The sequence below is a fragment of the Ochotona princeps genome, chromosome 8 (assembly GCF_030435755.1).
Source record: "Ochotona princeps isolate mOchPri1 chromosome 8, mOchPri1.hap1, whole genome shotgun sequence".
In the NCBI taxonomy this organism is placed as follows: Eukaryota; Metazoa; Chordata; class Mammalia; order Lagomorpha; family Ochotonidae; genus Ochotona; species Ochotona princeps.
Genome location: NC_080839.1, coordinates 45,212,506 through 45,229,832, shown reverse-complemented (window position 1 = coordinate 45,229,832; position 17,327 = coordinate 45,212,506). Strand labels below are relative to the sequence as shown.

At 46.0% G+C, this 17,327-nt stretch overlaps 1 protein-coding gene across 3 annotated transcripts in view; it reads right to left on the bottom strand.

Moving 5' to 3' along the window:
* Nucleotides 1-12,610, bottom strand: part of ZNF638 (zinc finger protein 638) — a 125,412-nt gene extending 112,802 nt beyond the window's left edge. For 2 of the 3 annotated variants that reach the window (XM_058667947.1, XM_058667948.1), the window contains exon 1: nucleotides 12,436-12,610. In XM_058667947.1, coding sequence (XP_058523930.1) covers nucleotides 12,436-12,551 — 116 coding nt within the window. In that variant the 5' untranslated portion in view covers nucleotides 12,552-12,610. The remainder of the gene's footprint in view (nucleotides 1-12,435) is intronic. The other variant, XM_058667946.1, reaches the window with a different exon arrangement.
* Between the last annotated feature and the right edge of the window lie 4,717 nt (nucleotides 12,611-17,327).

Here is a 17,327-nt window from a genome sequence, read left to right as displayed (position 1 = left end):
CAACTATGTAAAGATCATTAAATAAATAAATAGATTTCAAAAAAATCACCTAAGGGTCTATAAACACTCAGGCTGTCACGCTCCCTATTCCCCAATAGTTTCTCAGTCAACAGGTCTGGACTGGAGCCCAAAATTTTGTATTTCCACAAGCTCCTGGGTAATGCTGGAAGTGCTTTCCAGGGAGCACACCTGAAGAACTACTAAAGAGAACAATCACAGAATTTGCTCCCCCAAACCTCTCTGAGTCTAAAGAGGAAGGAAAAGGAGGGTGAGTGATAATTCAGTATTTATAAATTCTTTATGATTCAGGGGTAAAAAAATATATATCCCACTGCCCTCTCTAACTTGGGTCAGGGTGCTTTCTTTGCAGGGGGACAGTGCTAGTTATAGAACTTTGAAAGTTATGTCCACTCTCCTGTGGTCCAAGCTCTAGCAAAGTCTTTGAGGTTTGTCACTCGGTGAAAAGGCACCACACACAGACAGCCATTGAGAGGACAGAGCCAGAGCTGCACATGAGCTGGGGGAGGACAGAGCTGCCAGGGAGAGGGAGCACAAGGCAGCTTCTCACACACTACAGACAACTGGTTCAAAACCAGAGCATCTCGGTGACCCAATGGCAGCCATGCAGGAGTTTCTGCAAAATACAGTGCACACTCGGGCCCTCCTCCGAACAGTTCATGTCTGAACAGAAGGACCCGTTTGAAATAGCTAGGGTGGAGATTCTGATTCTATCAGAGCCATGGGTGTTATCTGAAATGGTTTGCCCTGAAGCTGTCATGGCTATGTCTCATTGTTGATTCTGCAAGGGGATAAGGAAAGGGTGGAGTGGAGAGAAGTCTTACTATGAGATACTCGGTTGCCAAATATGTATTTACAATATGAAAATTAATAAACATCAATTTTCCATGCTCAGTTCCCAGAACCACTACCATGAAACAAATCACCATGCAAAAATGTTTAGTGCCAACATAAAGAAAAGTAAAAGAAGCACAAACTCCTTTGGAATGATGGCATCACAGGCATGGAGCCTAGGGCTATAGCACATGATATTTCACACCTATGACAAGCGGGTACAAACTCAAATATCTACAGGAACCAAGTCAGGAACACAAATAATCAAAGTGGCCAAAATAAAAGACAATTCAGAAGCCAGAAATAGAACCAAACATTATTCTTAATGAGCCATTATTTGGGCAGGTAAATAACGCAGTATTTCACACTATCAGAGATTATAAGTTTTTAAAAGATGTGTTTATCTATTTGAAAGTTACAGAAAGAGTGCGAGATCTTCCATCTGCTAGCTCTCTCCCTGATGACCATAAAAAGCTGAAACAAAAACAAAACTGAAACAAACAAACATACAAACACTGCAGGCACAGTTTTGTGGCAAAGTTGATGAAGCTACCTGTGACTCAAGCATCTCATATGGGCATCAATTGATACTCCAGCAGCTCCATCTTCAATCCAGCACCCTGATAATGGCCTGGGAAAAGCAGCATAAGATGGGCAACTGCTTGGCCCTGCCCCCCCACATGAAAGACCAGGAGCCCCTGGCTCCTTGCCTCAGTCTGGCCCAGTGCGGCTATTAGAACCACCTGGGGAGTAAACCAGAAGTTGTAAGATATCTGGTCTCCCCACCCCCACCAACGTACACACACACTTTATAACCCATACAAATAATTTGTTCTAAAGACATATTCAATGTTATTGGCAAGACAGATTTACAGAGAAAAGGGAAAGAGAGAGCAAGATCTTCCATGCACTGGTTCACTCCCCAAATGGTTTCAATGGCCAGAACTGAGCTGATCTGAAGCCAGGAGCCAGGAGCTTTTTTGGGTCTCCCATGTGGGTGCAGAATCCCAGGTTTTGGGCCATCCTCTATTGCCTTCCAAGGCCACAAGCAGGGAGCTGGATGGGAAGCAGAGCCTCAGTGTCAGATTCAGTTGTCAGTGTCGGCCACTTGGTTGGTTTTTAAATGTCTTTTCTTTTTTCTTGGGTCGGGGGGACACATACATACTTTGCCTATTAAAACACAGGCATATTCCTCACTTTCACACAAACACAAAGTGCTCTCCCCTCTTTATTTCCTTTTTTTTTCTTTTAAAGATTTATTCATTCCATTACAGCCAGATATACAGAGAGGAGGAGAGACAGAGAGGAAGATCCTCCGTCTGATGATTCACTCCCCAAGTGAGCCGCAATGGGCTGGTGCGCACCGATCCGAAGCCGGGAACCTGGAACCTTTTCCAGGTCTCCCACGTGGGTGCAGTGTCCCAATGCATTGGGCCGTCTTCGACTGCTTTCCCAGGCCACAAGCAGGGAGCTGGATGGGAAGTAGAGCTGCCGGGATTAGAACCGGCACCCACATGGGATCCCGGGGCTCTCAAGGCGAGGACTCCAGCCGCTAGGCCACGCCGCCGGGCCCTTTATTTCCTTTTTATAATTGATTTATTTTACTTTTTATGCTGTTTATATAGTTGAGAGGGGTACATGCCCATGTGGACTCCCAATTAGGGTGGTAAGGGTCAAGGAATGGGGGAAAGTGAATAAGACAATTGCTTCCAATCTTCTTTTGTATTTTTCCTGTTTCTAGGGAAGGTGGGAAGAGGGGAAAGAGCTGCTCCCAGCGGTCCAACTGCACCAGCACGCAGAAATGGGGGATGGTCACTCGGTGTCATCCTAGGGTCTCCAATGTGGAGCATATTCTGAGGGTACTGCTTACTTGGTTTTGATAGTTCTGAGATACTGTTGATTTCATCGCTCTAAGATTGAAAAAAATCCTTCCAAGGTTCAGTGGGTGACAGTCCACCTTAGAGTCACCCCCACCCAGATACTCAGTGCCAAAGCTTGGGAGGGAGAGTTATCCAATGTGTTCTGTCCTCCATGATACTAGCCGTCCTCTGCAGGCCTCAATGGACTGGTTGTCATGTCCCCCATGTGCACCTTGGCATAATATCCGCTGCACAGGCCTCAACAACTGGGGAGACTCAGTTCTGACACATGTACTCCATGGTCAGACCACAGTTCCTGTAATTCTCCCCATGGCTGAAGCTGAGTCCAGTGATCCTGTTGGAGGGTTCCCAAAGAAACCTCACTAGCCTATGTAAGAGTGAAGTGAGGGATTGGGAGTGGGGGCACACAGTGTGGGGAGCATGTTCTTTTCTAAAAGTGATGGGTGCACCCCAGCTCCAGCCAGGGGTTAAGGTATCTGTATCTCCTGACCTTCCAGATGTTTTAAACACTGGGAAGGCAGATTTATGAGAGAGGTATGGGGGAAGAGAATGACACAGACGCTCTAAAGTGATGGCAAGACGATGAACACCTTGAGGGCCAGACACATGATCTACATCACATCAGGTTAGGACATCTCCTGGCCTATTCCTTCCCACACTCGTTGTGCAAGTAAAGGCCTACCAACACACAGCCATATTCTTAGCATCACTAACAAAACAAACAATGACTCTCTCTCTCTTTAAAGATTTATTTATTTATTTATTGAAAAGCACCTCTTTCTCATTTGGTTTTCTTTTATGATTTTTTATACTTTTTTTTCAATCTACCAACTGCACCACAGGCATTCTATACAGATACTGGTTCTAATCTGCTCAACTTTTTAAAAAAGATTTATTTATTTTTATTGGAGAGGCGGATGGATATACAGAGAAGAGGAGAGACAGAGAGGAAGATCTTCTGTCCACTGATTGACTCCCCAAGTGACAGCAACAGCTGGAGCTGAGCCAATCCGAAGCCAGGAGCCAGGAACTCTTCCAGGTCTCCCACGCGGGTGCAGGGTCCCAAAGTTCTGGGCCGTCCTTGACTGCTTTCCCAAGCCACAAGCAGAGAGCTGGATGGGAAGCAGGGCCACCGGGATTAGAACCAGCGACTATATGGGATCCTGGCACATGCAAGGCAAGAACTTTAACCACTACGCTATCGTGCCGGGCCCATAATCTGCTCAACTTCTAACCCCGCTCCCTTGATAATGCATCTGGGAAGGCAGTGTAGGATGGCCTAAGTGATTGTGCCCCTGCACTTATCTGGGAGACTCAGAAGACTCTTCAGGCTCCTGGCTTCAGCCGGGATCACTTCTGGTCTTTGAGGCCATTTGGTGAGAGCCAGCAGATGAAGATGTCTGTCTCTCTCACTCTTTCTCAATCTGTAACTCTGCCTTTCAAATAAATATATAAAATAAATCTTTTTAAAAAAGAAACCAAATTTCTGGTGGGATGGGGTAAGACATGACTGGTGAGTGGTAAAACATTTGGCATCTCAGAGCGTTGGGTTCCACTCTTGGTTCTTTGCTTGCAATCCAGCTTCCTGCTAATGCACATGCTGGGAGACAGCAGATGATGGCTTACAGACTTGGGTTCTTGCCAAACACATGGAAGACTGGGCTATTGGCTTTAGCTTAGCCCAACTGTGGTTATTGGGGGTGTCTGGGGAGTAAATCAGAGGACAGAAGGGAGGTGTGCGTGTGTGTGTGTCTCCCTCTGTAACTGCCTTTCAAATAAATAAACTTTTTAAGATTTTGGGAAAAAAAAAGAATTTCTCTGTATTAAATTTGCATAGACCTTTTTGTCATTATTTCCCAAGCAATATAACAACTATATATACAGCATTTACAAGCAAAAGGGCATTATAAGAAACTTAGACATGATTTAAATCATATGGGAGAATGTGTATAGTTCAGATTATGCCATTTTATAAAAAGGACTTGAGCACCCACCCACTTTGGCTGGGACCAATCCCCCACAGGTACTGAGGAGCAACTGTGATCATCATTTTCTGACAGTACAAACTATGTGGTGTGCTCATTTGCAAGCATAACCGCACTTCATGCTCACCAAAATCTCTGAGATAGGCACTACTCTCAGACCAATTTTATAGACGAGGTAACTGAACTTCAAGAACATCTTCTTTGCATTCTACTGTTTCAAAATTAGTGACTAGAAAACAAATAAAACAAAATACCTGTGATACAAACTAGCAGTGATGAATGAGATAAAGCATGGTAGCACTTCGGTTGACTAACTATGAAGTATTACTCAAAGACACTCAAATTTGGAAAAAATTCAGGCAAATATTTATAAACCTAACAGTGCCAGTAATCACAAGGCATCTGTGGATGGTAAAAGGGTTAATGGCTTTCTTGCTTCCTTGGTAAACAGGCTTGTGTAACATGCAACTAACAGAACCAAAGTGTTGAAGGGATGGAATTTATATTTGCTAGGATACAGCAAAGTTAGTACAACCAAGGACCCCCTCCCAAAAAAAAAAAAACCAAAACACAAGGCTTAAATAAAATCTAAGCTTTTTTCTGTCTTAAGTAACAGGCTGGTAGCTTTGTTGTCCAGGTTCCTTCTATTTTATTGCTCACACTCCCTTTGTTTGCAAGGTTGGGATGAGCTCATCCCATCAGGCTGCTTTCACACAAAGGGAGAAAGAGAAGGAAAGAAAGCTTTCTCAGTCTCTGAATCACAGACCACACACACATGCACTTATGCTGCAAAAATACATATATAGTGTATCTGTGGTATTAAAACTTCTTAGAAGCAATTGTAGAAAAAAAGTTCTAAAATTCTCTCCAGGGAAGTGATCATGAAATGTGTTGAGAAATGTATTTGGAAGGCAAGTACCGAAGTTGAACACCTGGCATCTGCTTCAAAGAACTTGGTCATAAATATAAAACTTCAGGGGCCAGCATTGCAGCACAGCAGGTTAAGTCACTGCTTGAGATGCCTACATCCCATGTGGGAGTGCTGGGTATAGACCCAGCTTCTCTACTTGCACTCCAGTTCCTTGCTAATGAACTTGGACTCGTGTCATCCACCAGGGATACCAGGATGGACTTCTGGCTCATGATTTGACCTGGAACAGCCCAGGCACTGTAGTCATATGTGAAGTGAATTAGTGGATCAAAGATCTTTTCTTCTCTTTCTCCATCTCTCTCTTTCTCTGTCACTCTGCCTTTCAAATAAATAATAGGTAAACTCTTTAATTTGGGTTTGAATAGTAGGGTTTTCTTTTTCTTCAGCTAGTGAAAGCCACTTGGGGAGTGAGCCAGCAAATGGAAGCTCTTGATGTCACTTGGCCTTTCAAACAAACAAATCTAAACACACACACACACACAATTGGGTAGTCATTTGCACCAATTCAACTCCATTTCTCCCCCGTAGGAGCCTTCAGTGGCCTGCTTGGGTGTTCCCTGGAGATGACAATTGATTCTTTCATAGCAGGCCAGCCAAGAGACCACGATGGAAACATCACTGTCTCTTAATGGTCCAGCCTTGGAATCCACACAGAGCCACTTCTACCACTGCTAAGCAGGCAGGCCGACCAAACTCAAAGCATTCATTGTGAGGCTGCAAATACCAAGAGTCTAGGACTGGGGATTATGGAGGGGATTGGTTTTTTTTTTATTTGAAAGAATCATCAGAAGTCCTACATTTGCATAAACAGAAAAAAGATCATTCTGGTTCAGTTCTAGTCTGACCAAATGTTCATTTGTAAGCCAGAATTCATTGTTCCTTTCCGATTCTGCCTCACGCTCTTCCCACCTCTGGCAATGTGCCTGCTGCGTCACTGTATGATGGCTCAGTATTTACTGTGCTGCCTCCCCAGTGAGAATATAAGATTAGAGGCCTCTTTATCTGATGTTCTCCAGGGCCAAGGTACTGCTAAACTTAAACAAAAAACTCACCAATCTCTATTACTGGTAGGAAACCCAGTCTGGGATTCACTGATTTGCTGTGTGAACCTAGACAATTTAACCTAAAAACAAGCAAGCAATCTTAAAGAAATTAAGGTACAAATTCATCCATTTCAGTTATACATAATAATTTTCTCATCAACCATATTTTTTGTTAGATAATTAACACTGAAAGGCAAGTTAAAATCCACTTTCCTAGATGAGTATCACAGGAGAAACTATGTTTAATGGGGGAAAAAACAGGTTTTGTGTACCTCATCACCTTTAAGATGATCCGGTTCTAGAGTTTCACTGCTGTCAAGCAATTCTACCACACTGGTTTCTACTGAAAGAGACTACAAGGAAAGTAAAAGAGCTTTTGTCTCTGGGCATAGTAATTCTTTTTAGCAGAAGTTCAATTGACTCCCTCACTGTGCAGAGGCCAGATTTGTTTCCATTTGTATATTCATTACAATATTCCTGACCTATAAATGTGTCTCTTCTTTGTATTCTTCTGAAGTGGTAGAAACATCTTACTGGTTCCCTCATCTTATCAGTGAGTTAACATTTTTTTCATCCATTTGTGTGTATGAAATTCATGCCCTTACCTAAAAATTACTCTTTGTCAGAACATGTATCTACATCAACAGGGACAAGCCAATCCTAAAGTGAGAAAGTAGGCTGTAGAGTTACATACACCTGGATTTCAACTCTGGCTCGTTGAGACGCTCAGGGCCACTGCACTGCCCAACTCCACAGGTGTGCGGGCCCTGCAGGTCTGTGAACGGTGCTTCTCTACGGAGCGTTTGACCTGGGTCTGCACTGTCATGCACGCCAGTGGGGTCCAGAAGCTTGGGTACCAGGAAAGGTCCTACCATTCCCTAACATGGAGTGGCTCACTATGCCTGAACACTGTGTATACCAACTCTGGTTTGTGGTGAACACCTGCCTTACTTCTGGGAATCTGGAACATGGGTACATACTAACCCTCCAATTAAAAAAAAAAGTCTCAATCTTCCCTGGGGACAATATTTCTACATCCTGTGAAAATCCACTGGGAGAGGACCCCTGGGAGCCCATGCCTGGACCCTTCTAGGTTTCACCCTATGCTCCAGTTCCCTTGATCAGTTTTGTTTTATATTCTTTCACTAGAATAAACAGATGTGAGTACAACTACCTGCCAATTCTTGTGAATTCTAGAGAATCACAGAACCTGGGTGGGCCTTGGGTGCTAGCCACGTATTCTCCTTCACTGACTGGTCTTGCTCCCAAGATTATATCCTATACTCCAAAAGACTGGAGACTTCTCAGAGAAAAAACTGAAAATGCCTACCTGACACTGAGCACAATCCCACCAAGAGCATATCATCACAACAATCCAGAATAACAGAGACTTTACTTCAGAAAGAAAAAAGAACCCATATTTAAAGGAACAGGAAATGTCATGGCATCAGATTTCTTTAATGGCAATACTGACTGCAGACACCCTGGAATTAAATCCTCACCATTTGGAGAAAATATCTAGACTTCCTACTCAGCTAAATCACAATTCAAGAAGAAGGGTAGAATAAAAAGACTTAAAACATGCAAAGTCTTAGAAAATGTGTTATTTCTTAGAAAGTAGCTGAACTACGTGTCTCAGCAAAACGAGTCCAGCAAACCACGATCTGAATAACAAGATCTAAAGCAGGAGGGGAGTGGGGAAAGATAGTCATGCAACAAACCTAAACTTCACCTTCCAGTTCTTCTATTCAGAAGTTCATTTTACTATCACATTTTGAATTTCACAAAACTTTTTCCTGATCTCTGGTGCCATCTTTCCATAGTACCTTATTCTTATTTTACAAGTACAATAGTAATCTTTAGCTTGGTGTAAACTTAGATGAGATTGTTATATGAAGACTAGGAGCCATATGAAGACAAAAAAAAATATAACGGGTCCTTGGCATTTGTTGGCTCATTTGATGGCACACTGGGGGAAAATCAGCTATAATATGACAGAAAATTATGTAGATAAAAGAAATAATCTGAGTCCATTATTTGGATCAAACACTAATTACGTGTGCCTAGTAATAATAATATGCTATTATGCCCCAAAGTGGAAGAGCTCACTATAATTAGAGGTTAGGTCTTTAGGTTGGCAGCATTCAGCATTAGACTTTTTCACAGGTAAGGTCTAGTGGCAGGTTGTTGGATCAGTTGGGGTGGGCAGCGGAAAGGGGTGATGGCAGTCAGTCCTTGCTTCCGGGCTTGAGAGTTACCAGGTTCCCTGAGATACCCTTATCTGTCGTTGGCCTGGCAGTTCTCGTCAGAACTGTACTGATGCAAGTACCATACCCTTGAACCTCCAGAAATGGACGCTAAATAAACCTTCTCTTCTGTTTTCAAAGATTGATTTTACAGAGAGGAGAGACAGAGAATGAAAGGTCTTCCATCTGCTGGTTCACTCCCAAAATGACCTCACAACAGTGGCAGCTAGGCAGATTCAATGCCAGGAGCCAGGTGCCAGGAGCCTCCTCCAGATCCCCCACGGGGATGTAGGGTCTCAAGGCTTTGGGCCATCCTCCACTGTTTCTCAGGCCATCAGCAGGGAGTTGGATGGGAAGTGTAGCAGCTGGGACATGAACTGATAACCAAATGGGATGTCGTGCCAGTAGGCTGAGGATTAGCCAGTTGAGTCATTGCACTGAAACCAACCCTTCTCTTATTGGTAGTCTGTTTTGTATTTCATGATGGTGAGGCAAAGTTGATTAAAATATGATACAAATTGTAATTGCTGATTTGACCAGATAAAATCCCAATTTGAAAGAGAGAAAAAGTAGAAATTGACTACAGAAAGAGTAAACAGTAATTTCTCACCTTAAGTTGTTAATTCTCAATTTATCAAGGAAGTAAGTGGGAGACTGTAACTATGGTATAGCAGGTAAAGCCACTACCTTCAGGGACAGCATCCCGTATATGTACTGGTTCAAGTTCCAAGAAGAAGCTCCACTTCTGATCCAGCTTCCCGCTAAGGCTCCTGGGAATGCAGCAGAGGATGACTCAAGTCCTTGGGACTCTGCACCTAATGTGGGAGACATGGATGAAGCTCCTAGTTCCCGGCTGCGGATCAACTCAACTCCAGCCATTATGGCCATTTGAGGAGTGAATCAGTGAATGGAAGATCTTTCTCTGTCTCTCCTACTCTCTCTAAAATCAGCCTTTCAAATAAAAATAAATAAATTTTTTAAACTAAGTGGTGGTACATGCCATAGAGAGCTCAAAACTTAATATTCAGGAAATAAAGGTATCAGCATTACTCTGATACTGCCAATTATTTCAAGGCCCATCATGGTAACTTAGCAGCTAAAGTCCTTGCCTTGCATGTACAGGAATCCCATATGGGCACCGGTTCTAATCCCAGCAGCCCAACTTCCTACCCAGCTCCCTGCTTGTGGCCTGGGAAAGCAGTGAAGGATGACCCAAAGCCTTGGGACCCTGCACCCATGTGGGAGATCCAAAAGAAGCTTCCTGGCACCTGGCTTTGGACCAGGTCAGCTCCTGCCATTGCAGCCACTTGAGTGAATCATCAGATGGAAGATCTTCCTCTCTGTCTCTACTTCTCTCTGTATATCTGACTTTACAATAAAAATAAGTAAATCTTTAAAAATGCATTGTGCCCATTATGAATTGAAAAATTGTACATCATACTGTTTCTCTTTTGAAATAATTTTCTTTTTTAAAAAATATTTTTTATTGGAAAGTCATATATACAGAGAAGAGAGACAGAGGGGAAGATCTTCCATCCGATGATTCACTCTTGAAGTGGCTGCAATGGCTGGAGCTGAGCCAATCCAAAGCCAGGAGCCAGGAGCTTCTTCCAGGTCTCCTGCATGGGTGCAGGGTCCCAAGGCTTTAGGCCATCCTTGACTGCTTTCCCAGGCCACAGGCAAGGAGCTGGATAGGAAGTGGGGCTGCTGGGATTAGAAATGGCGCCCATATGGGATCTTAGCACGTGCAAGGTGAGGACTTTAGCCACTAGGCTACTGCACTGGGTCCACAATGCAGTTTTAAAAATGTGCAACAAATTCTATAAACCTTTCATCACATACCAATTACTAAATCCATTTGCATTGCCATCACAAATATTTCCACATGCAAAAGGTAATGAAACACATCTTGTAGCTCCCTTTCCTAAAATATACTTTCTAAATAAGAAGACATTAAAAATCCTGACAACTGGGAACAGCAAAATCATACTGATGTTCTTTAAGTTATGCATAAAAGATCTTCAGAAAAGACAAATTAGGGGTGCTTTTTGATTCCACAAGAGTTTTCATAGAAGCATTGGCAATTTTAAATAATGCATTGAGTTCTTAAGCTTTTTCTCAGCACTGAATAAAATAGAGCAGCTTTTGTATTTTCCAGCCAAGAAAGAACAATAATTACAGTATTCTACCATCTCCAATATACACTCAGGAATAAAAAAACACAATCTTCAGATCCTCACAAGACAGCAAATTAATTCATAGCTCCTTTTTCTTAAACCAGCACTCGCGTCTCCAGTCCTTATCAGTTAAGTCTCTCCTTTTGACCAAACCTAAGCGAGACAGGCCAGGGAAAGAGCAAAGTAGGTCCAGTGTCTCCAGAACTTGGACCTAGAAACAACGCCATGGATGACATAACACCAGAGCCTTTTGCATTCGCAACATACCTGTCACCCACCACTCTGCCTCCCATCAGCACAAACGCCAGAGACTGGAAAGGGCAATGCAACACTGATACTCAGTTGCGTTAATAAAACGCAATTCACTTAAATGCCTCCACCTCTGCTCCATCCAGAGGACCGAGGGCAGGTGCAGGCCACTAGGGTGAAGGGCAAGCGCCGATGCTGCTACTAAGTGAGCCCCGCACGGGGACCTGAGCAGTGTGCCTTGTGACACTGGGCACATCCAAATCGCTGCCATAAACAGCCGGGCCTTCAGGGACATCTCAGTGAGGCTCCCAGGGGTGGCGACTCGCCCTCGCCTAAGCGGCCCAAGGGTGGAACCCTTGGCAAAACTCTAGGACCTGGAGAGGCAGCCGTGGAAGCAGGCCTAAGTAAAGGTGAGGAAAAGAAATGCTCCAGAAAATCACGAGTCCCAGACTGCGCACAGCTCCTTGGCTTTCTGCGTGCAATTCTTGCAGATATTTTTCCAACGAAAAACGTTAGGACATCAAAACGCTCGAAACTTCTTGGGGGAGAGAGTAGTCAACGCTGACTTCCAGAACCTGCCCCGGCATCCAAGATTATCCGGTGATGAGCTAGGTCATTATAAGTGATCTACAATGTTAAGTTTTGAAATTAAACTGGAGCTCTTTCTGGGATATTTTGCCCGCAGAGACGCACTCCTGCGACCGCACTACCCGACCCTCCCACGCAGCCTGTGATACCGAGGGTCTTTTTGCCTCACTAAGCTCTCCCTCTCATCCCAGGCCTGGTGGCGGGCCCGCGCGCCAGTCCACCGAGCCGGTCCAGACGCGCAGGAAAAATAACCGCGACTCCGAGGAGGCCGAGGCCAAGTACGCCAGCCGGGCCCAGCGTTGCGCCGTCGTTCCAGGGCCAACCGACACAGCCATAAGCCCCAAACTCGCCAGATGCTGAAGACAGGTTAGCCGGGAAGCGGCAATCATCTGGGGCCACCAGAATTCGACTCCCGACCCCTGCCAACTACCCCTAAGCACGGCAAGCGGGAGCGAACAGCACACGGAGCAAAGGATTCGCTCACCGCTTCAGCGGGTCCGAAACCTGCAGCGCGCCGGCGCCCGAGGCGCCAGGGCTAGGCTCCGCGGCCCCGGCTACCGCCCGGAGGGCACTTTCAGGAGGAGCGCGGTCCCGGGGCATCGCGGGCGGTGCTAGCTGAACCCGCGCAAGCTCACGGCGCGCCCCGCACGCCTCCCCTCAGGCCCCAGGGCGCAGGGTTTGGCGCGGCGGGGCCCGCCTACTCCCCCGGAGACAGCCAATGGACGCGGAGCGCGGGAAGCTGGGGAGGGGAGAAAAGGGACCCTGCGCAGCCCAGCGACGCCCGCCGGCCCGCCGGCCCGGAGCCGGCCACAGATGGGGAGGGTCTGCGACAGCCGACGCTTCTGACTAGGTAAGGTCTTTCTTTCCTTTTTAATTCTTGGTCTGCTCTCATGTACAAAGCACCTGTTAAACCTGGCCACAGAGCTTGAGAATCAGGGAAATGAGCCATAGCCCCTACTGTTGGAGGTAACTTCCAGTTAGCTGGCTAGGAGGGTAAGCAGATGGAAGATGGGGAATGTGGCCGTGCACTCTGGTGTGAATGGCTGTGGCGCTAACAGGAGGTTAAGCACAGACTTGGGAGCCTGCGTCCCAAAATGGCAGAGCCGTTGGCCTCCTGGCTGCTCCACTTCGGATCCAACTTCCTGCTAATGCACCTGGGAGGCACCAGGTGATGCCCTCAAGTGCTTGAGCACCTGCCACTCACATGAGAGACACAGATGAAGTTCCTGGTTGCTGGCTTGGGCCTGGTACAGGCTGGCTGTTGCAGGTATTTTGAGCAGTGAGCCAGAGAAAGAACTCTGTCTCTGTATGGCATTCTCACTCAGTGTTTCACTCAGGCCTGTGGGAATTGGGTGGGAGTGGGGTTGGAGGGGTAGAAGAGGATTGCAATGAGGCTTGTTATCTGCAAGTCTGGTGGCCATCATCACATGGAGAAAAGGCCTCAGGTCGTTAGTTTATCTTCTCCTTTTTCTTTTCTCTCTCTCCTTTTTTAAAGATTTATTCACTTTTTTAATTAATTTTTTTTATTGCAAAGGCAGATATACAGAGAGCAGGAGAGACAGATAGGAAGGTCTTCTGTCTGATGATTCACTTCACAAATGACCGCAACAGCCGGATGCTGCACTGATCCAAAGCCAGGAGCCAGGAGCTCTTCCAGGCCTCCCACGTGGGTGCAGGGTCCCAAGGCTTTGGGCTGTCCTCGACTGCTTTTCCAGGCCACAAGCAGGGAGCTTGGATGGGAAGCAGGGCCGCCGGAATTAGAACCGGTAACCCTATGGGATCCCAGCGCATGCAAGGAGGACTTTAACCACTAGGCTATTGCGCTGGGCCCTTAAGATTTATTCACTTTTATTGGAAAGGCAGACAAACAGAGGGGATTTACAGAGATAAAGATCTTCCCATCTACTGGTTCACTCCCCAAGTGCCTGCAGTGGCCAGAGCTGAGCTGATATGAAGCCAGGAGCCAGGAAATTCATCTTGGTCTTCCATGTGGGTGCAGGGTCCTAAGGTTTTGGATCATCTTTGACTGCTTTCCCAGGCCACAAGCAGGGAGCTGGATGGAAGTGGAGCAGCACAAGAACCATCACCCACACGGGATCCCAGGGTAAGGATTTAGCCACTGAGCCATTGTGCCAAGCCCCAATGTGAGCTTTCTATCTTACTTTATAATTTTCATAATAGATTTATTTTATGTTTTATGTTGTGCACATAGTTGAGAAGGATGTATACCCGTGTGAATCACCAGTTAGGGTGGTAAGGGTCCAGGAATGGGGGAAAGCAGATGAGACAACTTCTTCCAATATTCCTTTCTATCCTTGTTTCTGGAGAAAGGATGGAGGGCCACTCCCAGAAACCTAACCGCACCAGTACCTGCGGCTGTGGGACAGCCACTCGATGTCATTTCAGGGTCCCCAGTGTGGAGTGTGTACTGAGCGTACTGCTTAAATGGTTTTGAAAGTTCTGAGATGCTGTTGATTTCATTGCTCCAAGGTTGAGGAAATCCTTCCAAGGTCTACCTCACCCAGATACCTAATGTCAAAGCCTGACCAGGAGAGTTGTCCAGTTTGTTCTGCCATTCAAGTTACTCCAGGTCCTCAGTCCTCAATGAGCTGTCATGTCCCCCATGTGCATCTGGGCATACTTTGCGCTGCATAGGATTCAACAACTAAGAAGGCCCAATTCTGACACATACACTTCATGGATAGACCACAGATCCTGTGATTATCCCCATGGTTGGAGTTTTGAGTCCAGTGGTCCAATTCAGAAGGTCCCCAAAGAAACCTCACCAGAGGTGACCTCAGACATGACTCCTGTGTGTGGCAGCCACTGTGGTGTACAGCTCAGTCTGTCACCCACATTAATCTATACACTATGGTGTTGCAGCCACCTGGTCAGTTCTATCTCCAGCCCCATCTCTTAGGAAAAACAATGGATGCTGCAACCCAGCCCAACCCTACCCACTATACACTCAGCCCTCGCACACACCAGTGGGAACTGCAGCCTAGTTGGAATGTCCCCCAATAACTCCTACAAGGTTTGTCTCCAGCCCTAGTTATTGCACATGCCAGTATGTATAACAGACTGGTCCAGTCTGTCCCACATCTCATTCGGCTTTTGTACACATAAATGAGTGCTGCAGGCTGGCTCAGCCCAACTGATTCCACTATCCAACCTACACTTATGTGGGTGGGTGCTACTGCCTGTCCAGCTCTGGTCTCATGCTTATGGTGGGAGCTGCAGCCCATCAAAGGGGTGCCCACAGTTTCTCTACAAAGCCCACTCCCAGCCCTGGGTCTTGCACTTTGCAGGTGGTTCTATGATCCAGCAGTAGCCCCATTCCTTGCACTTGTCAGCTGATGCTGCAGCAAAGCCCAACCAGCCTGCACCTACTCTGGCTCATGCATGCACCAGTGGATATAGTCACCAGCCTGGCTCTCCCGCTAACCCAGCTCACATGCAGGCCAATGGGTTTTGTAGCCCTGCTCACTCTAGTCTGCCCCCAGTCCCAATTTTCACACCAGTGGTAGCAGTGGCCCAGCAGGGGATCCCCCGCATTTCCCCTACTGCCCCCCACCAGGGTCTTGTCTATACTGGTAGGTGGCTTGGCCAGTCTGGCATGTCTTTCTCACCTTGGCATTTGCCGGTGGATGTTACAAATAGGCTCAGCCCAGCCAACCTCCAGTCTCAGCCCTTAAATGAACTGGCTGGTGTTGTAGCCCAACCCAGCCTGTCCCACACCCTGTCCTGAGTCTCATATCTGCCAGTGAGTGTTATAAACTGACCCAGTCTGGTCCACCCCAAACCACAGCCACATGTATGCTGGCAGGCACTATAACCTGGCGTGGTCTGAGCTGCTGCAAGACTTGGTTCTTGCACTCACCTGCAGGGACTGCGTCTGGACAGAGGAGTTCCCCAAGTTCCTCTAACGGTGTCAGATCTCATGCACACTGGTGGCTGCTTGGCCTAGCCTGGCCTAGCTCGTGTCCAAACATGTACAATGGCCTGTTTTGATCAGCCCACACCCAATCTGGCTGTTTGGGCACTGCAGTCTAATCCTGCCTGGCACACCACAAACCAGGGTCTCACGTGGTTCAGGGGGGACCAGCCCAGAGGTCCTAACCCCAATCTGGCTCCTGCAAACACAAGTGGGTGCTAGATAGACTGCTATTGTTAACCAATTTCTTGCAGATGCTTTAAAAAATATTCTGTGTTTTACAAACAAAACCAAGAGAAAACAATAAATACATATGTATATGAACTTTTGAATAGTTCATGGAAAAATAGAATAAGGTGTGTAGGCTTTTCCATGGGCATTTAAGTCCCTACATGTGCACACACAGCAGTCACACACACATACACAATGGTACTCTACATACTGTTTTCCCACGCTCCTATTCTTTATTTACCATTGTATGTTGGAAAACTTTGATTCTTTGTTATGATTTCATAGCATTCCTTCAAATTGTTATGCCAAGTTGCATTTATTTTATTGTTACTTTATTTTTGCTATTACAGTGTTACAGTCATTGTTCTTTTTTTGAAGATTTATTTATTTTTGTTGGAAAGACAGATTTACAGAGAGAAGGAGAGAGAGAGAGAGCTCTTCTGTCTTCTAGATCACTCCCCAAGTGGCAGCAACAGCCAGAACTGAGCTGATCCGAAGCCAGGAACCAGGAGCGTCTTCTGGTTCTCCCATACAGGTACAGGGTTCCAAGGCTTTGGACCATCCTCTACTGCTTTCTCAGGCCTCAGGCAGGGAGCTGGATGGAAAGTGGAGCAGCTGGGACATGAACTGATACCCATATAGGATCCTGGCACATGCAAGATGAGGATTTAACCACTAGACTACCACGCTGGGCCCATACTAAAGTTTGTTTCTAGGTTTCTAACATAGCAATGTTCAAAATAACAACCAAGGCTTTTGGAAGTTGCCAGTAATTTTTAGGAGTGTAAAGGGACGCTAACAGCAACAAACGTGAGAACCAGTGATCTAGGACTGAATCTGAATCAAAGCAGAGTTTATATCCTTTCTCTGCCTCACAGGACCACTTGCTTCTCCCCAGGGAAAGCATCTTCATTCACAGCTCTGAATGCTTGCTGTGCTGTTCCTCACTTTACAATGTCTGCTTACTTTTCTTCACCTGTCAAAACTCTGCATATCTTTAAGACACCCATACCCTTAATGACATTGGCTTATGGTGATGTAGGTGCTTAGTGTTCCTTCAGAAGCTTCCCAACAGCAAGTGCTTCTATGAACTTACCACACAGTCTTTCTTAATGTTTAGTGACCACAACAACAGTGACAGTTACAAGGCCTGCATTGTGGTGTGGCAGGTAAAGCTGCCGCCGGGGATGCTAGCATGCCATCTGAGCACT